This window comes from Curcuma longa, chromosome 9 (genome assembly GCF_044706935.1).
Source record: "Curcuma longa cultivar G26 ecotype Majalengka, Jawa Barat chromosome 9, ITB_CL_G26_1.1, whole genome shotgun sequence".
NCBI classification, from domain to species: domain Eukaryota; kingdom Viridiplantae; phylum Streptophyta; class Magnoliopsida; order Zingiberales; family Zingiberaceae; genus Curcuma; species Curcuma longa.
The window spans coordinates 3,502,671-3,516,007 of NC_133869.1; the positions used below are offsets into that span (position 1 = coordinate 3,502,671).

General features: G+C 38.3%; 1 protein-coding gene and 2 pseudogenes across 1 annotated transcript; 1 reads left to right on the forward strand and 2 right to left on the reverse strand.

The window, feature by feature from the left end:
• The first annotated feature begins 6 nt into the window (after positions 1-6).
• Positions 7-3,563, forward strand: LOC141834376 (aspartyl protease APCB1-like). Its single transcript, XM_074721735.1, has 7 exons — positions 7-181; positions 262-498; positions 1,281-1,428; positions 1,515-1,597; positions 1,776-1,890; positions 2,592-2,664; positions 3,256-3,563. The coding sequence occupies exons 1-7, from the start codon at positions 15-17 to the stop codon at positions 3,369-3,371; spliced, it is 939 nt and encodes a 312-aa protein (XP_074577836.1). The 5' UTR covers positions 7-14; the 3' UTR covers positions 3,372-3,563.
• Positions 3,564-7,523: 3,960 nt separating this feature from the next.
• On the reverse strand, positions 7,524-8,753 carry LOC141834407 (uncharacterized; annotated as a pseudogene).
• A 1,920-nt stretch (positions 8,754-10,673) lies between these two features.
• On the reverse strand, positions 10,674-11,528 carry LOC141834408 (uncharacterized; annotated as a pseudogene).
• Positions 11,529-13,337: the final 1,809 nt, after the last annotated feature.

The following is a 13,337-nucleotide window of genomic DNA, read 5'->3' on the forward strand; positions in this document are numbered from 1 at the left end:
GCAATTCTTTGTGCATGGAAGTACAACGTAATCAGAATTATCGTTACTGTGACTCCTGTGAACAATGTGATTATGAGATAGAATATGCAGATCATAGTTCCTCCATGGGTGTCCTTGCAAGAGATGATATGCACATTCTTGATGCAAATGGTGAAAAGGCAAAATTCAGTTTCACTTTTGGGTATGACTTTTTCGTTGTTATAATTTGTTGTCAGGGTCATTTCAACTCATAAAGTTGGTTTTGTTACATTTGTATTGTAGGTGTGCTTATGATCAACAAGGCCAACTTTTAGCCTCTCCTGCAAAAACAGATGGGATTCTTGGACTTAGCAATTCGAAAGTAAGTTTACCTTCTCAATTGGAAAGTCAAGGTATCATTAGCAATGTCATAGGTCATTGCATAAAACGAGAAGCCAAAGGTGGGGGATACATGTTCTTAGGAGATGACTATGTTCCTCAATGGGGCATGACTTGGGTTCCCAGACAAAGTGGCCTCACGTAAGCATCACCTTTCCACATGTTTTTTTATATACTATTCTCAAAGAATATAATTATTGGTCGTTTTCATACTCACATATATTTAGTAGTTCATAGCTCATACATAATTTTTCCTTGAATATTAGTAACAAAGTTAACATCTCTTTGGGGAAAACTTTGCCATCCTAATTTGTGTCAGTATGTTGAGCTTTTTAAGGTGAAACTTTGTTATGGTTGTTTGAATATAAATTGGTTGTACTTTGCTTTCTATTAACCATTGAATCATAGATTAATAATTCAAATTCCCTCAAGTTTTCATCATAGATTAATAATTCAAATTCCCTCAAGTTTTCATCATTTCATTTTTTTCTTTTCTTTTTATGGTTCTAAAGATTCTTCTGAGAAAAATACTCTTGTGATTTTCATACCTTAAGGCTCTGAAGTGCATCTCTTTTTTGATCCAGAATTCTTTCAATTTTGGCAATTGTGGGATGTCGGATAGTAATAAAATGTTTCTTAAATGCATTGACTAAATCAAGGTATTTAAATTTGGAGGGTTGAACTGTGATAAAGGCCAAACCCTAGGTATGAAGCTGAAATTATTCTATACACTTCTCCCAACTAATTTATCCACAAAGAACATAAAAGACTGCATTCATACAAGCTTTTGTACTTTTATGTATGATGACTTCTTTTCTTGCTTTCAGATCTTTCTTGCACATGAAAATTCTTACATGGTGATCCATTTGAATCAATTTTTTTGGTAATGTAAGTTGACTTTGTTTTGTTTCTGTTTGTTCCAGAAATTTCTATATTTCTAAAGCTTCAAAAATTAATTATGGAGGCAAGCAAATTTCGGGGCAGAAAGGAAATGCAGTCCCAGTAATATTTGATACTGGAAGCTCATACACTTACTTTCCCGATGAAGCATATGGGAAGCTAACCGCTTATGTAAGTCATAAGAAAAAAAATGAAATTCTGGACTACATTTCTTCAGTATCATCAATATTTACCATGTGAATTTCACAAACACACAGCTCCAGTCCATGTCCAATAACTTCATTCAAGATGTCTCTGATCTTACAATGCCAATCTGTTTGCGTGCCGACTTTCCTATTAGGTGATATCTTATTAACTATCTTAACCATTTTCTCACAATGCTTTTGAGTGTACTATGTTTCTGCTTTCCTACATTTTGTAAAATGTTCTTGCAAATGCACACATGGAAATTTTCATCTTGTCGCATAAACTAAAACACCATAGCACCGAGTGTCTGATAAGGTTCGTCATATTTACAGGTCTTTTAAAGATGTGAAGCAATTCTTTGAACCATTAACCCTGCAATTCGTAAAGAAATGGTGGACCATGTCAAAGTCATTCACTATTCAACCTGAAGGTTACCTAGTAATCAGTGTACGTATCCTCACATCTTATTTTGGGAATTTGACAACATATTGCAGGGAGTTTGCTAGCTATCAGAAACTCCAACCTCTATTCAGAACATGGTCAGAGGAAGCCAAGGTAGAATTCAGATGAGTTAGGTTCAGGTCAATTAGGTTTGTCTAAACTGAGTTTAGTTCGGCAGATAAGGATGTTTGATTTGTCAGTTTGCTTGAACTGACTGGTTGGGTTGAATTGTTTCAGGGAGGAAAGGTTTGGGTGAGATGATAGATTGAGGCAGAGGTGGAACTTGGGGTGAAAGGCTTAGTATTTCTTTTGAAATGTGTTTAGTATGATTACTACTTGAAGATGATCCAAAGTGAAATCAAAGATTGTCTAAGCTGGAGGAAACTCCATTGCTTTGCACATGTCCAATATGCCCCAAATGATTGGAGTCTTTCTCCTTTATAGGCCTTGCTAGTGCCTGTTCAACAGCCTTTGCTAGATGTCGCTTGGCATTTTGTCGAGTTCAACTGTTGTCAGATGCTCCAATTCTATTTCATCTAAACATGTATCACCACACAGTTGGTTCCATGTTGATTCCTCATATAAGCTCCTGTATCACACTGGTAATGTCATTCATCCAATGGCCAATTCTACTTTTTCCCGCCACTTATAGACATTTTGTTAACAAGTAGATAGCAATGTAATTTAGGGGTTTTGAATTTATGCAGGATAAAGGCAATGTGTGCTTGGGCGTCCTTAATGGAACTGAAGTACACGATGGATCAACTGTAATATTGGGAGGTAAATTACTATCAATCACTTCCATGTCTTTGCACTATATTCAACATTTATTTCTATTGCTGAATCACATAAGCTCATTTATGTTTGTTTAACATTATAAAATAAATAAACATAAAAACTGGTGAGCTTGACATGGTAATGTTCTTGAACAGAGCTTGACTATAAATTTATCTAATAACTTATTTAAGATGCAACTCTGACTGTGCTTCTTTTGTGTTTTGTTCAAATATAAAAGAAGTGCACTACATGTATCATATATATACTCTATTTATATATATTATTCTTAATACCTTATAAATTAAAATTTTCTATAGTATGTTAAATATAAGAAAATGATATAGAGATGATTTATTGGATGGATGTTTTAATTGAATCACAAGGACAACCTCTATCTGTAGCTGAGCTCTATTTGAGTTTTTTTTTTTTTTTTAACTTTTTAATAAATGAGGCTTAAGATTGCTTTGAACCTCTATAAGATAAATCAACAAGCTCGTACATAGTCAAGAGTCAAGTTTGGTCTGGCTAATTTACAGTCCAATGGACGATGAATTTGCAGAATTAAATTGAATTTGTCTCCTATTTTGCTGGCAGACATTTCCTTGCGGGGGAAGCTTGTTGTTTACGACAACACGCAGCAGAAAATAGGTTGGGTTCAGTCAGAGTGCACTAAACCACAGAAATCTACTGGTTTCGCTTTCTTTGTCTAAGCTAGAAATTTGGATACTGGACCGGTACATGTTAATAGGAGTGATGGATGGAGTATGTTTACTAAATATTTGGTGATGTAAATATATGTTGGCTGATTTCGAGGAATTCCCAGATAGGGCTTTACTTTACCCTCGTCGCGGACAAAAATAATGAGAACTATTAATATTATTAATAAAGACATTTGAAGTAAAGTTTGTCTTGTCTTGTATATTATTTTTGATGGCCGTTTGAAAAAACTGGACGATGTCGATGGATATGATAGAAGATGTTGTGATTAAATGAGTGGGTTTTCAGTTTATATCCGTCAAGTTTAGCAATCAGTGTTTTTTTTTTGGTGATATGTTGCTAAATTAAAATTTATTCACTAGAAAATACTACCAAATAGTGGGATTGTTGCGAAATTAAATTTTATTCATTAGTAGCAAATGTGAATTACTAATAATTGTTCTTTCTTGTGATATGTTGTTGACTAGTATTACTACAAACATATTACTTTCCTTCATCATTGAAGGCGATGATATGTTCAATGCACAAATTTCCTTGACAAGGAGATGAACTTGAGAATAGCTCTTGAAAGACTAGTACTATGGAGAGGTCTCTCAACCTAGAATCATTAATGGAGGATAAGATGACCTCACCGGTTGACGCAGATGATTCTTGTAAGAGTGTTGTTATCAATAAGTCTGGGATGGATTCTTAGTGGGTGGAATGACTCATTGATTGTCTCACCCCCTGCATGCGCTATTGTTAGGCGAAGTTTTTTTGTGATTTATTGCCTTTCAGAAAGTGTGGTGCCATCCTAACAGAGTTGTCAAGGTGACGATTTCAATTTTTGCTATAATTAATGGAGGATAAGATAATACATGACGATTAGAAAATGTATGATGTGATTAAGACATAGTGTATATTCCCAATTGCTAGGACTCCTAAACTTATGTGGCAACATCGGACATGTGATGTCTTTAATATATTAGCCAATCTGAAAGAGTGTACAAACAAAATACTCCATTTGAAGTACCAGGATGACTCTTTAAGAGTCACTTGGCCAACAATGTCACCATTATGAAATATGAAAATAAGATGATAGCATATATTGATAAGTTGTCAGAGTTAAACTAATGTTGTAATGTTTGCCCAATAAATTTGTCATTCATCCATGAATTACAGTACGATGAAGGGGAACAAAACTCTTAGAGTGTTATGTCTGAAAGACGGTCGTCCGAAAAATTTTGACAATATCTCTCCTGTAACAATTCAATTTTTCCTAAATACATAGTAAGACAGAGACCCACACGACCATAACTACAATCTGACATACATACATCCACTACTACAACAAATTCACATATAACAACGAAAATGCCAAAGCACCACGATAGTGCTCACAGTAAAATCCAACGACAAATTCCACGAATCACACATCAGAAACAATACAGACGATACCACCAAATACCAATCGAAAACCAACACAAGAAACCAACGACTCCTGCTGTTGTGAGATGGGGGCAGTCTGACAGAACTTCAAACTTCAAGCAACATCCTTATTTACTATCTGAGGAGACAGAAAAATTTCAGGGTTTGGGTGGTGAGTATAAAATTTTCAGTGGGTACTAAAAGAAATGAACAACATAAAGAGATAAGCATAGATATCAAAGGTATATCGTTTCAACATGATTCTACAGGAGCAAAGTCAACATACAATATGATAATCATGTATGTCATGTCATACAAATGCAACAGTCATAACAACAAGTGCATAATCATATAACAACAAGTGCATCAGTTATAAATGCAGTAAACAACAACAAATGCATGCATGATCACTGTCTGCACTCGCCATCCCTAGTCACTCAACTTGTGCAGTGAACTGGGGTGCACAACAGGACAACTGCACACCCTCCAACAACAGACCACTACACGTGAATGTGGAGGGGCAGTCTTCAGGAGAGCTATCTAGCTAGTCCTGGTCGCACCCACACTGGCAGTGCGATAATGCTCTCACCTACACAGGCAGTGAGAGCCAACATATTATGATGCATGCTCAATTCAACAGATGACTACTACCACCTCAAACTATGCGCACATCAATCATGATAGGTCAACATGGATAAACAACAATTAAGAAAATTGTATTGATGATGAACAGATTATATCAAGGTCAACGGTAAGTTTCAAACAGTGAATCAAGCAACGAATAGAATAGCAACAGAATAATCATGCACTACGAAAGAAAGACCTGTGTTGACCAAGCACAGGAGTACCCACCTGGTGTGACGCACGTCAAAATCAGAACCTCTCCGTATAATATGATTTATAAATCAAGGTCCTGCAATTTACAACATATAATATCTACTAAGTACACAATATATTAAATTCTATGCCAAAGCAAATTCCAATCGAATCTCACATCTCAATCGAATTTAACCTAACCAAGTCCAATTAACACAACTCAGTCGGATCTATCCAACCAAGTCCAGTTAACTCACGTTAACTTTAACTAGATCAAACACCAACTTAACTCAGATCCAATTAACTCAATTTGGTCGGATTAATCCAACCAAGTTTAGTTAACACCACTCATCACACACATCCAATTAAGTTCAATCCATATTTAATCATAATCATTAATTTAACTTAATCTAATCTCTCACCAAAACAATAATATGATCTCATAGGATTCCAAATTTCAAAGATAACACACTAAAGTAAACTTTTGTAGGGTATTTTGAAATCACCATTCTTCCTCTTCTTACCAACTAATTTAATAATTAGAATTTGGTTGCGTGTAATGAATTAATATTTTCAAGTGAAAGAATAGTACTGAACAACATTCTCCAAATGTTCAAGCTCTTGGTAATCACAGTAAGCACTTATAAGAATAAATAATTAAATAGAAAATCTTGGGAGGTGATTTCATGAGAAACTAATAGCTCCAATGCACTAACATATCAGCAAGATCTAGGTTTGATGGCATGGAACACATGACTTTGTTATCCAGTTTCGTTTGGCAAATGGATAAAATTACAAGTTTAAAATATAATGTTAACTATTGACAAGTAAAGCCAGAATGATGACTTACCAGCACTCTGTTGTGGGTTGATACCCACGCCGTTTGCAAGGGGAAAGAGATATTAACATAGAAAAAGTTCCTTTCAACAAGAAGGTAGGAAAACCACATAATCGTTCAGATTTAACCTATCACTGGAATACCGTAGTCATCATTCATTTTCCTTTCAATCTATAACAGAGAACGTTGCAACGTCGAAAGGGTAAACTAGCATATCCAAGACAAGCGTATGCCAGTGGAGGAACTCAATCGAAACTAGAGAGAAACACCGATCCATCAGTTGTTACTGAACAATAACTCTACTTGGAATCAGAAGCTTACCTCAGAAAAATTTGTGCGTCGGCGATGGCCAGGGTTCCGGCGGCGTCGGCTTCTTCTCCACGTGGTGGCGCTTGAAAGAAAAGGGACGGCGGCGCTGGTCGGCAGAGGACGACGGTGGCAGTGCGGCGGCGGCTTCGAATAGGCCGAGCGACGGCATCGGGCAAGGGAGGTTCGCGAGATGGGGGGAGGAGCAGGGGACGATGAACAGAGGCGTAGAGGGGCGATCGCAGGTGAGGCGCGATGGGGTTGATGGCGAGGGTCGGCTAGGGTTTCGGTCTCCTCTTATAGTTCTCGTCGACGCGAGAAATCCGGTTGATTCGATGGCGGACGCAGTCATCGGGCGCGCAGGGGAGAGGCGGGTGATGGGGTCGCTGCAGAAATCACGATAAATCTTTTTTTTTTCTTTTTGAAGAGTAACATGACTTTTCAAACCGGGGCTTGGGTTTGAGGTAAACCGATTTAAAATCTAAGGTTTATTGTATCGCTTGGTTTACCAATTAAATGAATTTTGATTTAATCCAAATCAATTTTGTTGGTTTATTTCTTATATATTCTGTTTTGCCAAAATTCTTTTTCATGAATCAAACAAAGTTGGTTTAATTTGATATTAAAACTGATCCACTAAAAATACAATAAAATAAAAATAAATAAATAAATAAAATTCTTCATATTTTACATTCTCCTCCACTAATAAAAATTTGATTTCCAAATTTACTACCTACCTACTATAGTGTGAAAATATCGTAGTAATTAAAATTATAACTCAATTGATCGATCTCTCGTTCCGCGGTGCCTCCGCTCCGGTCGTAGCATCAATGTGTCTAAATTCCGCATTGGCCGGCGGGGTATCTGAATGGAATACAACCTGCCTCTGTTCTGGCTGAAGCTGACTCTGAGGTATTGATGTTGGCTGATGAATATATTGGTACGACAAACCGTATGAAGTTGGTACTGCTGGTAGCTGTTGTTGCATCGGGGTTGAATAACAGGTCTCTGATTGTTGGGTCGTCGGTAACACTTCGTACTCTCTCCCATGTAACTGGTACATTTGCTCTAGAGGCGGCAAGGATTTTTGCTGATAGGGGGGTATACGCCTTGGTGGTACCCTCTGCTGTCGAGACTGTGTAGATCGCGCTCTTGAAGGGTTAGTGTTAGTGAGCTCCAGCTGAGCTCTTAGACTGCAATCCCTGACCATATGATCAAGTTGCTTATAATAATAGCAAACAGTCTGATCTAATGGGCAATCCTGTGCTCAGTGACTACCAGATCCACATCGGAAGCACTTTATAATATCCTTACCCTGGTCTTGTTGGGATCCATTTGAAGATCCTGAAGATGGTCATTTACCCCTCTGTCGTCTTGAAGAATCCCCCGGTTATGATTCCTGAGCTTGCCTCTTTTGACCAGAGATCTGTGAGTTCCAATTCTTCGACTTCTCTGCGTCTTTTTCCCAAGCCACTTGCTGCTGAGTCACTTCAAGGAGTAGAGTGCGATCTAACGCCTCTCTGTACGAACTAACAGGAGAACCAACCATCCCAACTCGGATATATGCAACCAATCCTTAAGTGAACTGGAACATCCGATCACTATCCTGGGTTACTAGATGTGAGCAGAACTCAGCGAGTTGAGAGAACTCCGTATTATAATCCATGACAGAGTGATCACCTTGCTTAAGATTCAGAAGCTCCTGGCGCCGAGCCAAACAGAATGCCGCTGAGAAATACTCTCTCTCGAAAACCTCCCGGAATGATAGCCATGTTATATCCTGCTCTCTGAATATAGTCCTTTGCGTCTTCCACCACGTGACAGCCTGATCACGGAGATGGTATATAGCTAATTCCACTTTCTCCGCCTCGGTACATGTAATATATGTAAAAGTGTCTGTCAAATTCTCCAACCAGGATCGAGCCATCCACGGGTCAGATCCCCCGTGAAATAAGGTAAATCGATCCTTAACGGACTTTGCTAACAACGGTATCCTGCTCTTGTCCATAGTCTTGTAAGCAGTAGTCGGTACCGGGTCTATCAATAGTACCTCCTAAGTTTGAGAGCCCTATCCAGCAACTGGAGGATTTCGAGTCTGCTCCTGACTATTCATAACATCCTCGGAACTCTCCGTCTCTACAAATCTAGCAGGTCGTTTCTGTGGCCGCCCACGTGCTCGATTTTGTTCAGAAGCCATAACAAAATCAAATATCACCTAATAACAAATCTACTATCAATTTCTAAGAATATGAATAATGTACAAGGAATTCTTACTTACAATTACTTGAAGATCATGCTTCTGTCTGTCCCATCTCACAACCTGGATCGAATAAACCATCATATGACAAAACCCAAAAGAAATAACGACTAATCCGACAACAATAAAAGAACTAAAAAGGACTTCGCAACCTAAGCTCTGATACCATAAAATTGGTATCAGATAGACTTTACATGTAAAATCCCAACGAATCGAACTGCTCTGATATCATAAAATTGTCATGTCCTGAGAGACGGTCGTCCGAAAAATTTCAGCAGCATATCTCCTGTAACAATTCAATTTTCCCTAATTACGTAGTAAGACAGAGGTCCACACGACCATAACTACAATCCGACATACATATATCCACTATTACAACAAATCCACATATAACAACGAAAATGCCAAAACACCACGATAGTGCTCACAGTAAAATCCAACGACAAACTCCACGAATCACATATCGGAAACAATACAGACGATACCACCAAATACCAACCGAAAACCAACACAAGAAACCAACAACTCTTGTTATTGTGAGATGGGGGCAGTTCGGCAGATCTCCAAGCTTCAAGCAACATCCTTATTTACTACTTGAGGAGACAGAAAAATCCCAAGGTCTGGTTGGTGAGTATAAAATACTCAGTGGGTACTTAAAGAAATGAATAACATAAAGAGATAAGTATAGATATCAAAGGTATACCGTTTCAACATAATTTTACAGGAGCAAAGCCAACATACAATATGATAATCATGTATGTTATGTCATACAAATGCAACAGTCATATAATAATAAGTCCATAATCATATAACAACAAGTGCATCAGCTATAATTATAGTAAACAACAATAAAAAAAATATAAGAAAAAGTCCACGAGGAAGGGCACACTACAAAAATACAGTCATTTAGCAACGAAATTTTACGACGAAACTAATTCATCGCAAATTTGGGACAAATTTTGCGACGAAAATAGTATTTGTTGCTAATTTGTAACGAAATGTGCGACAAAAATAGTTTAGTTGCCAAAATTGCGATGATCAATATTTGTCGCCAAATTCGTCGCTAAATTGTGACGAATTCAATTATTCATCGCAAATTTGGTGATGAACCTGTGTTTTCGTCGCAAAGTTGCGACGAATCCAACATTCGTCATCAAATTTGGCGACGAATCAAAGATTTGTTGCAAATTTGATGACGAATAAGGAATTTGTCGCTAATTTTGCGACGAAACCGTAGGTTCATCGCCAAATTTGGCTTACCTGGTCAACTTTCCGTCAACTTCCATTTTTGCCTTTGGCGACGAAATACTTGATTCGTTGCCAATTTAGTGACGAATCGTTAATTCGTCGCTAATTTTGCAACAAAATACTTGATTCGTCGCCAAATTTGGCGTACCTGGTCAACTTTTCGTCAATTTTGATTTTTGCCTTTGGCGACGAATTCACGATTCGTCGCCAAATTGGCGACGAATCGAGTATTTCGTCGCCAAATTGGCGACAAATCGTGAATTTGTCGCCAAATTAGCGATGAAATACTCGATTCGTCTGTAACACTTCATACTCTCTCCCGTGTAACTGGTACATTTGCCCTGGAGGCGACAAAGATCTTTACTGAGAGGGTGCTTTATACCTCGATGGTATCCTCTGTTGTCGAGGCTGTGTAGATCGCTCTCATGAACGGTTAGTATTAGTGAGCTCTAACTGTGCTCGCAGACTACAATTCCTGACCATATGACCAGATTGCTTATAATAATAGCAAACAGTCTGATCTAATGGACAATCATCTAATTGGTGACTGCCAGATCGATACTGAAAGCACCTACTATTCTTACTCTGGTTTCGCTGGGACTCACTCGAAGGTTTTGAAGATAACCGTTTACCCTTCTATTGTCTCAAAGAATCCCCAGACTCTGATTCCTTAGCTTGCCTCTTCTGACCGGTAATCTGTAAGTTCCAATTCTTCAATTTTTCTACATCTTTTTCCCTAGCCACTTGTTGTTGAGTCATCTCAATGAGTAGAGCCCGATCCAATGCTTCTCTGTAAGAACTAGCAGGAAAACTAGACATTCTAACTCGAATATATGTAGCTAATCCCTGGGTGAACTGAAACATTCGGTCCCCATCCTGAGCTACTAGATGCGGGCAGAACTCAGCGAGTCGAGAGAACTCCGTATTATAATCCATGACAGAGCAATCACCTTGCTTAAGACTCAGAAACTCCTAGCGCCGAGCCAAATAGAATGTCGCAGAGAAATACTGTCTCTCAAAAACCTCCTGGAACATTAGCCATGTTATATCCCGCTCTCCGAATATAATCCTTTGTGTCTTCCACCAAGTGACAGCCTGATCACGAAGGTGGTATATAGCTAATTCCACTTTCTCCGCCTCGGTACATATGATATACGCAAAAGTATCCGTCAAATTCTCCAACCAAGATCGAGCCATCCACGGGTCAGATCCCCCGTGAAATAAGGTAATTTGATCCTTAACGAATTTTGCTAGCAATGGTATTCGGCTCTTGTCCATAGTCCTACTAGTAGTAATCGATACCGGATATGTCAATGGTACCTCCTGAGCTTAATAATCCTGTCTAGTAATCGGAGGATTTTGGGGTTGCTCCTGACTATCCCTAACATCCTTGGAACTCTCCGTCTCTACAAATCTAGCAGGGCGTCTCCGTGGCCGACCACATGCTCGATTTTGTTCAGAAGCCATAACAAAATTAAATATTACCTGATTGACACAACTACTATAAGTTTCAATGAATGGATTAGATATACAAGATGGTTTTACTTATAATTGCTTGTAGGATTCAAGTCGCTATCTATCCCATCTCACAACCTAGATCGAATAAATTGACATACGACAACAACCCAAAAGAAATAACGATAAATCTAACAACAAATCCTAAAAGAACCGAACTTGCTCTGATACCATAAAATTGCCACGTCTTGAGAGACGGCCGTCCGAAAAATTTTGGCAGCATCTCCCCTGTAACAATTCAACTTTCCTGAGTACATATCAACATAGAGGCCTATACGACCGAAACAACAATACAATACATATAATTAACTACTAAACTACATAGATAAAGACCCACACAACCACAACAACACATACAACTCATCATCAACTATAAATACCACTACAACAATGAAAATGCCAAAATTGACCACGATTATACAAAAACTCAATGTATACCAAATCTACAACAATGCAGCGGAAACATAACGATAACATCCACTATGAACTCTATATAACGGATACATCTCAAAATCTAAATCTATACCATGTAAAATCATAAAAATCAAAATCTTCTTCCCAGTGTGAGATGGGGGCAGTCCAGCAGAACTCCAAGCTTCAAGCAACATCCTTATCTACTACCTGAGAAGATAAAAATCTTCAGAATCTGGGTGGTGAGTATAAAAAAAATACTCAGTTGGTACTAGAATGAAAGTGCACAATATTACATGGAATCAAAGGAATATAAGCATGGATATCAAAAGGTATACAGTTTCAACATGATACTACAAGAGCAAGGTCAACATACAATATGGTAATCATGTATGTCATGTCATACAAATGCAGCAGTCATATAACAACAAGTACATAATCATATAACAACAAGTGCATCAGCTATAAATGCAGTAAACAACAACGAATGCATGCATGGTCACTGTCTGCACTCGCCACCCCCAATCATCCAACATGTGTAGTGAACTAGGACGCCAAACAGGACAATTGCACATCCTCCAACAACAGACCACTACACGTGAGTGGGGAGCGGGAAAAATATCACCGTCTGCCGTCAACATCCCCAGACACCCAACCTGTGTAGTGCACTGGGATGCGCGTCAGGAATCACCCTCTCCAACAACAGACCACTATACGCGAGAGGGAGGGGCAGTATTCAAGAGAGCTATTTAGCTAGTCGTGATTGCACCCAATCTGTGCAGTGCTATAATACTCTCACCCAACCTGTGTAGTGAGAGTTAACAACAACAACATACTACGATGCATAGTTCAACAGATGACTACTACAACATTAAGATATGTGTAACATCAATCATGATAAGTCAACATAGATAACGACACTTAAGGAAACTGTATTGATAGTAACAAGATCATATTAAAGTCAACTGTAAATATCAAGCAACAACTATAATAAGGATAGCAACAAGGTAATCATGCACTACGAAAGGAGAACCTGTGTTGACCAAGCACAAGAATACCCACCTGATATGTCGAATCGTCGAATAAGAACCCCTCCGTATAACAGGATCTACAAATCAAGATCCTCAACTTGAACACAAATCAAGCTTTGATTCTTGTTGC

Coding starts and splice junctions, on each gene's coding strand:
- LOC141834376 (XM_074721735.1), top strand. CDS start 15: ATGGAAGTACAACGTAATCAGAATTATCGTTACTGTGACTCCTGTGAA. Junction 499..1,280: donor CCCAGACAAAGTGGCCTCAC/GTAAGCATCACC, acceptor TGTTTGTTCCAG/AAATTTCTATATTTCTAAAG. Junction 1,891..2,591: donor AAGGTTACCTAGTAATCAGT/GTACGTATCCTC, acceptor GAATTTATGCAG/GATAAAGGCAATGTGTGCTT.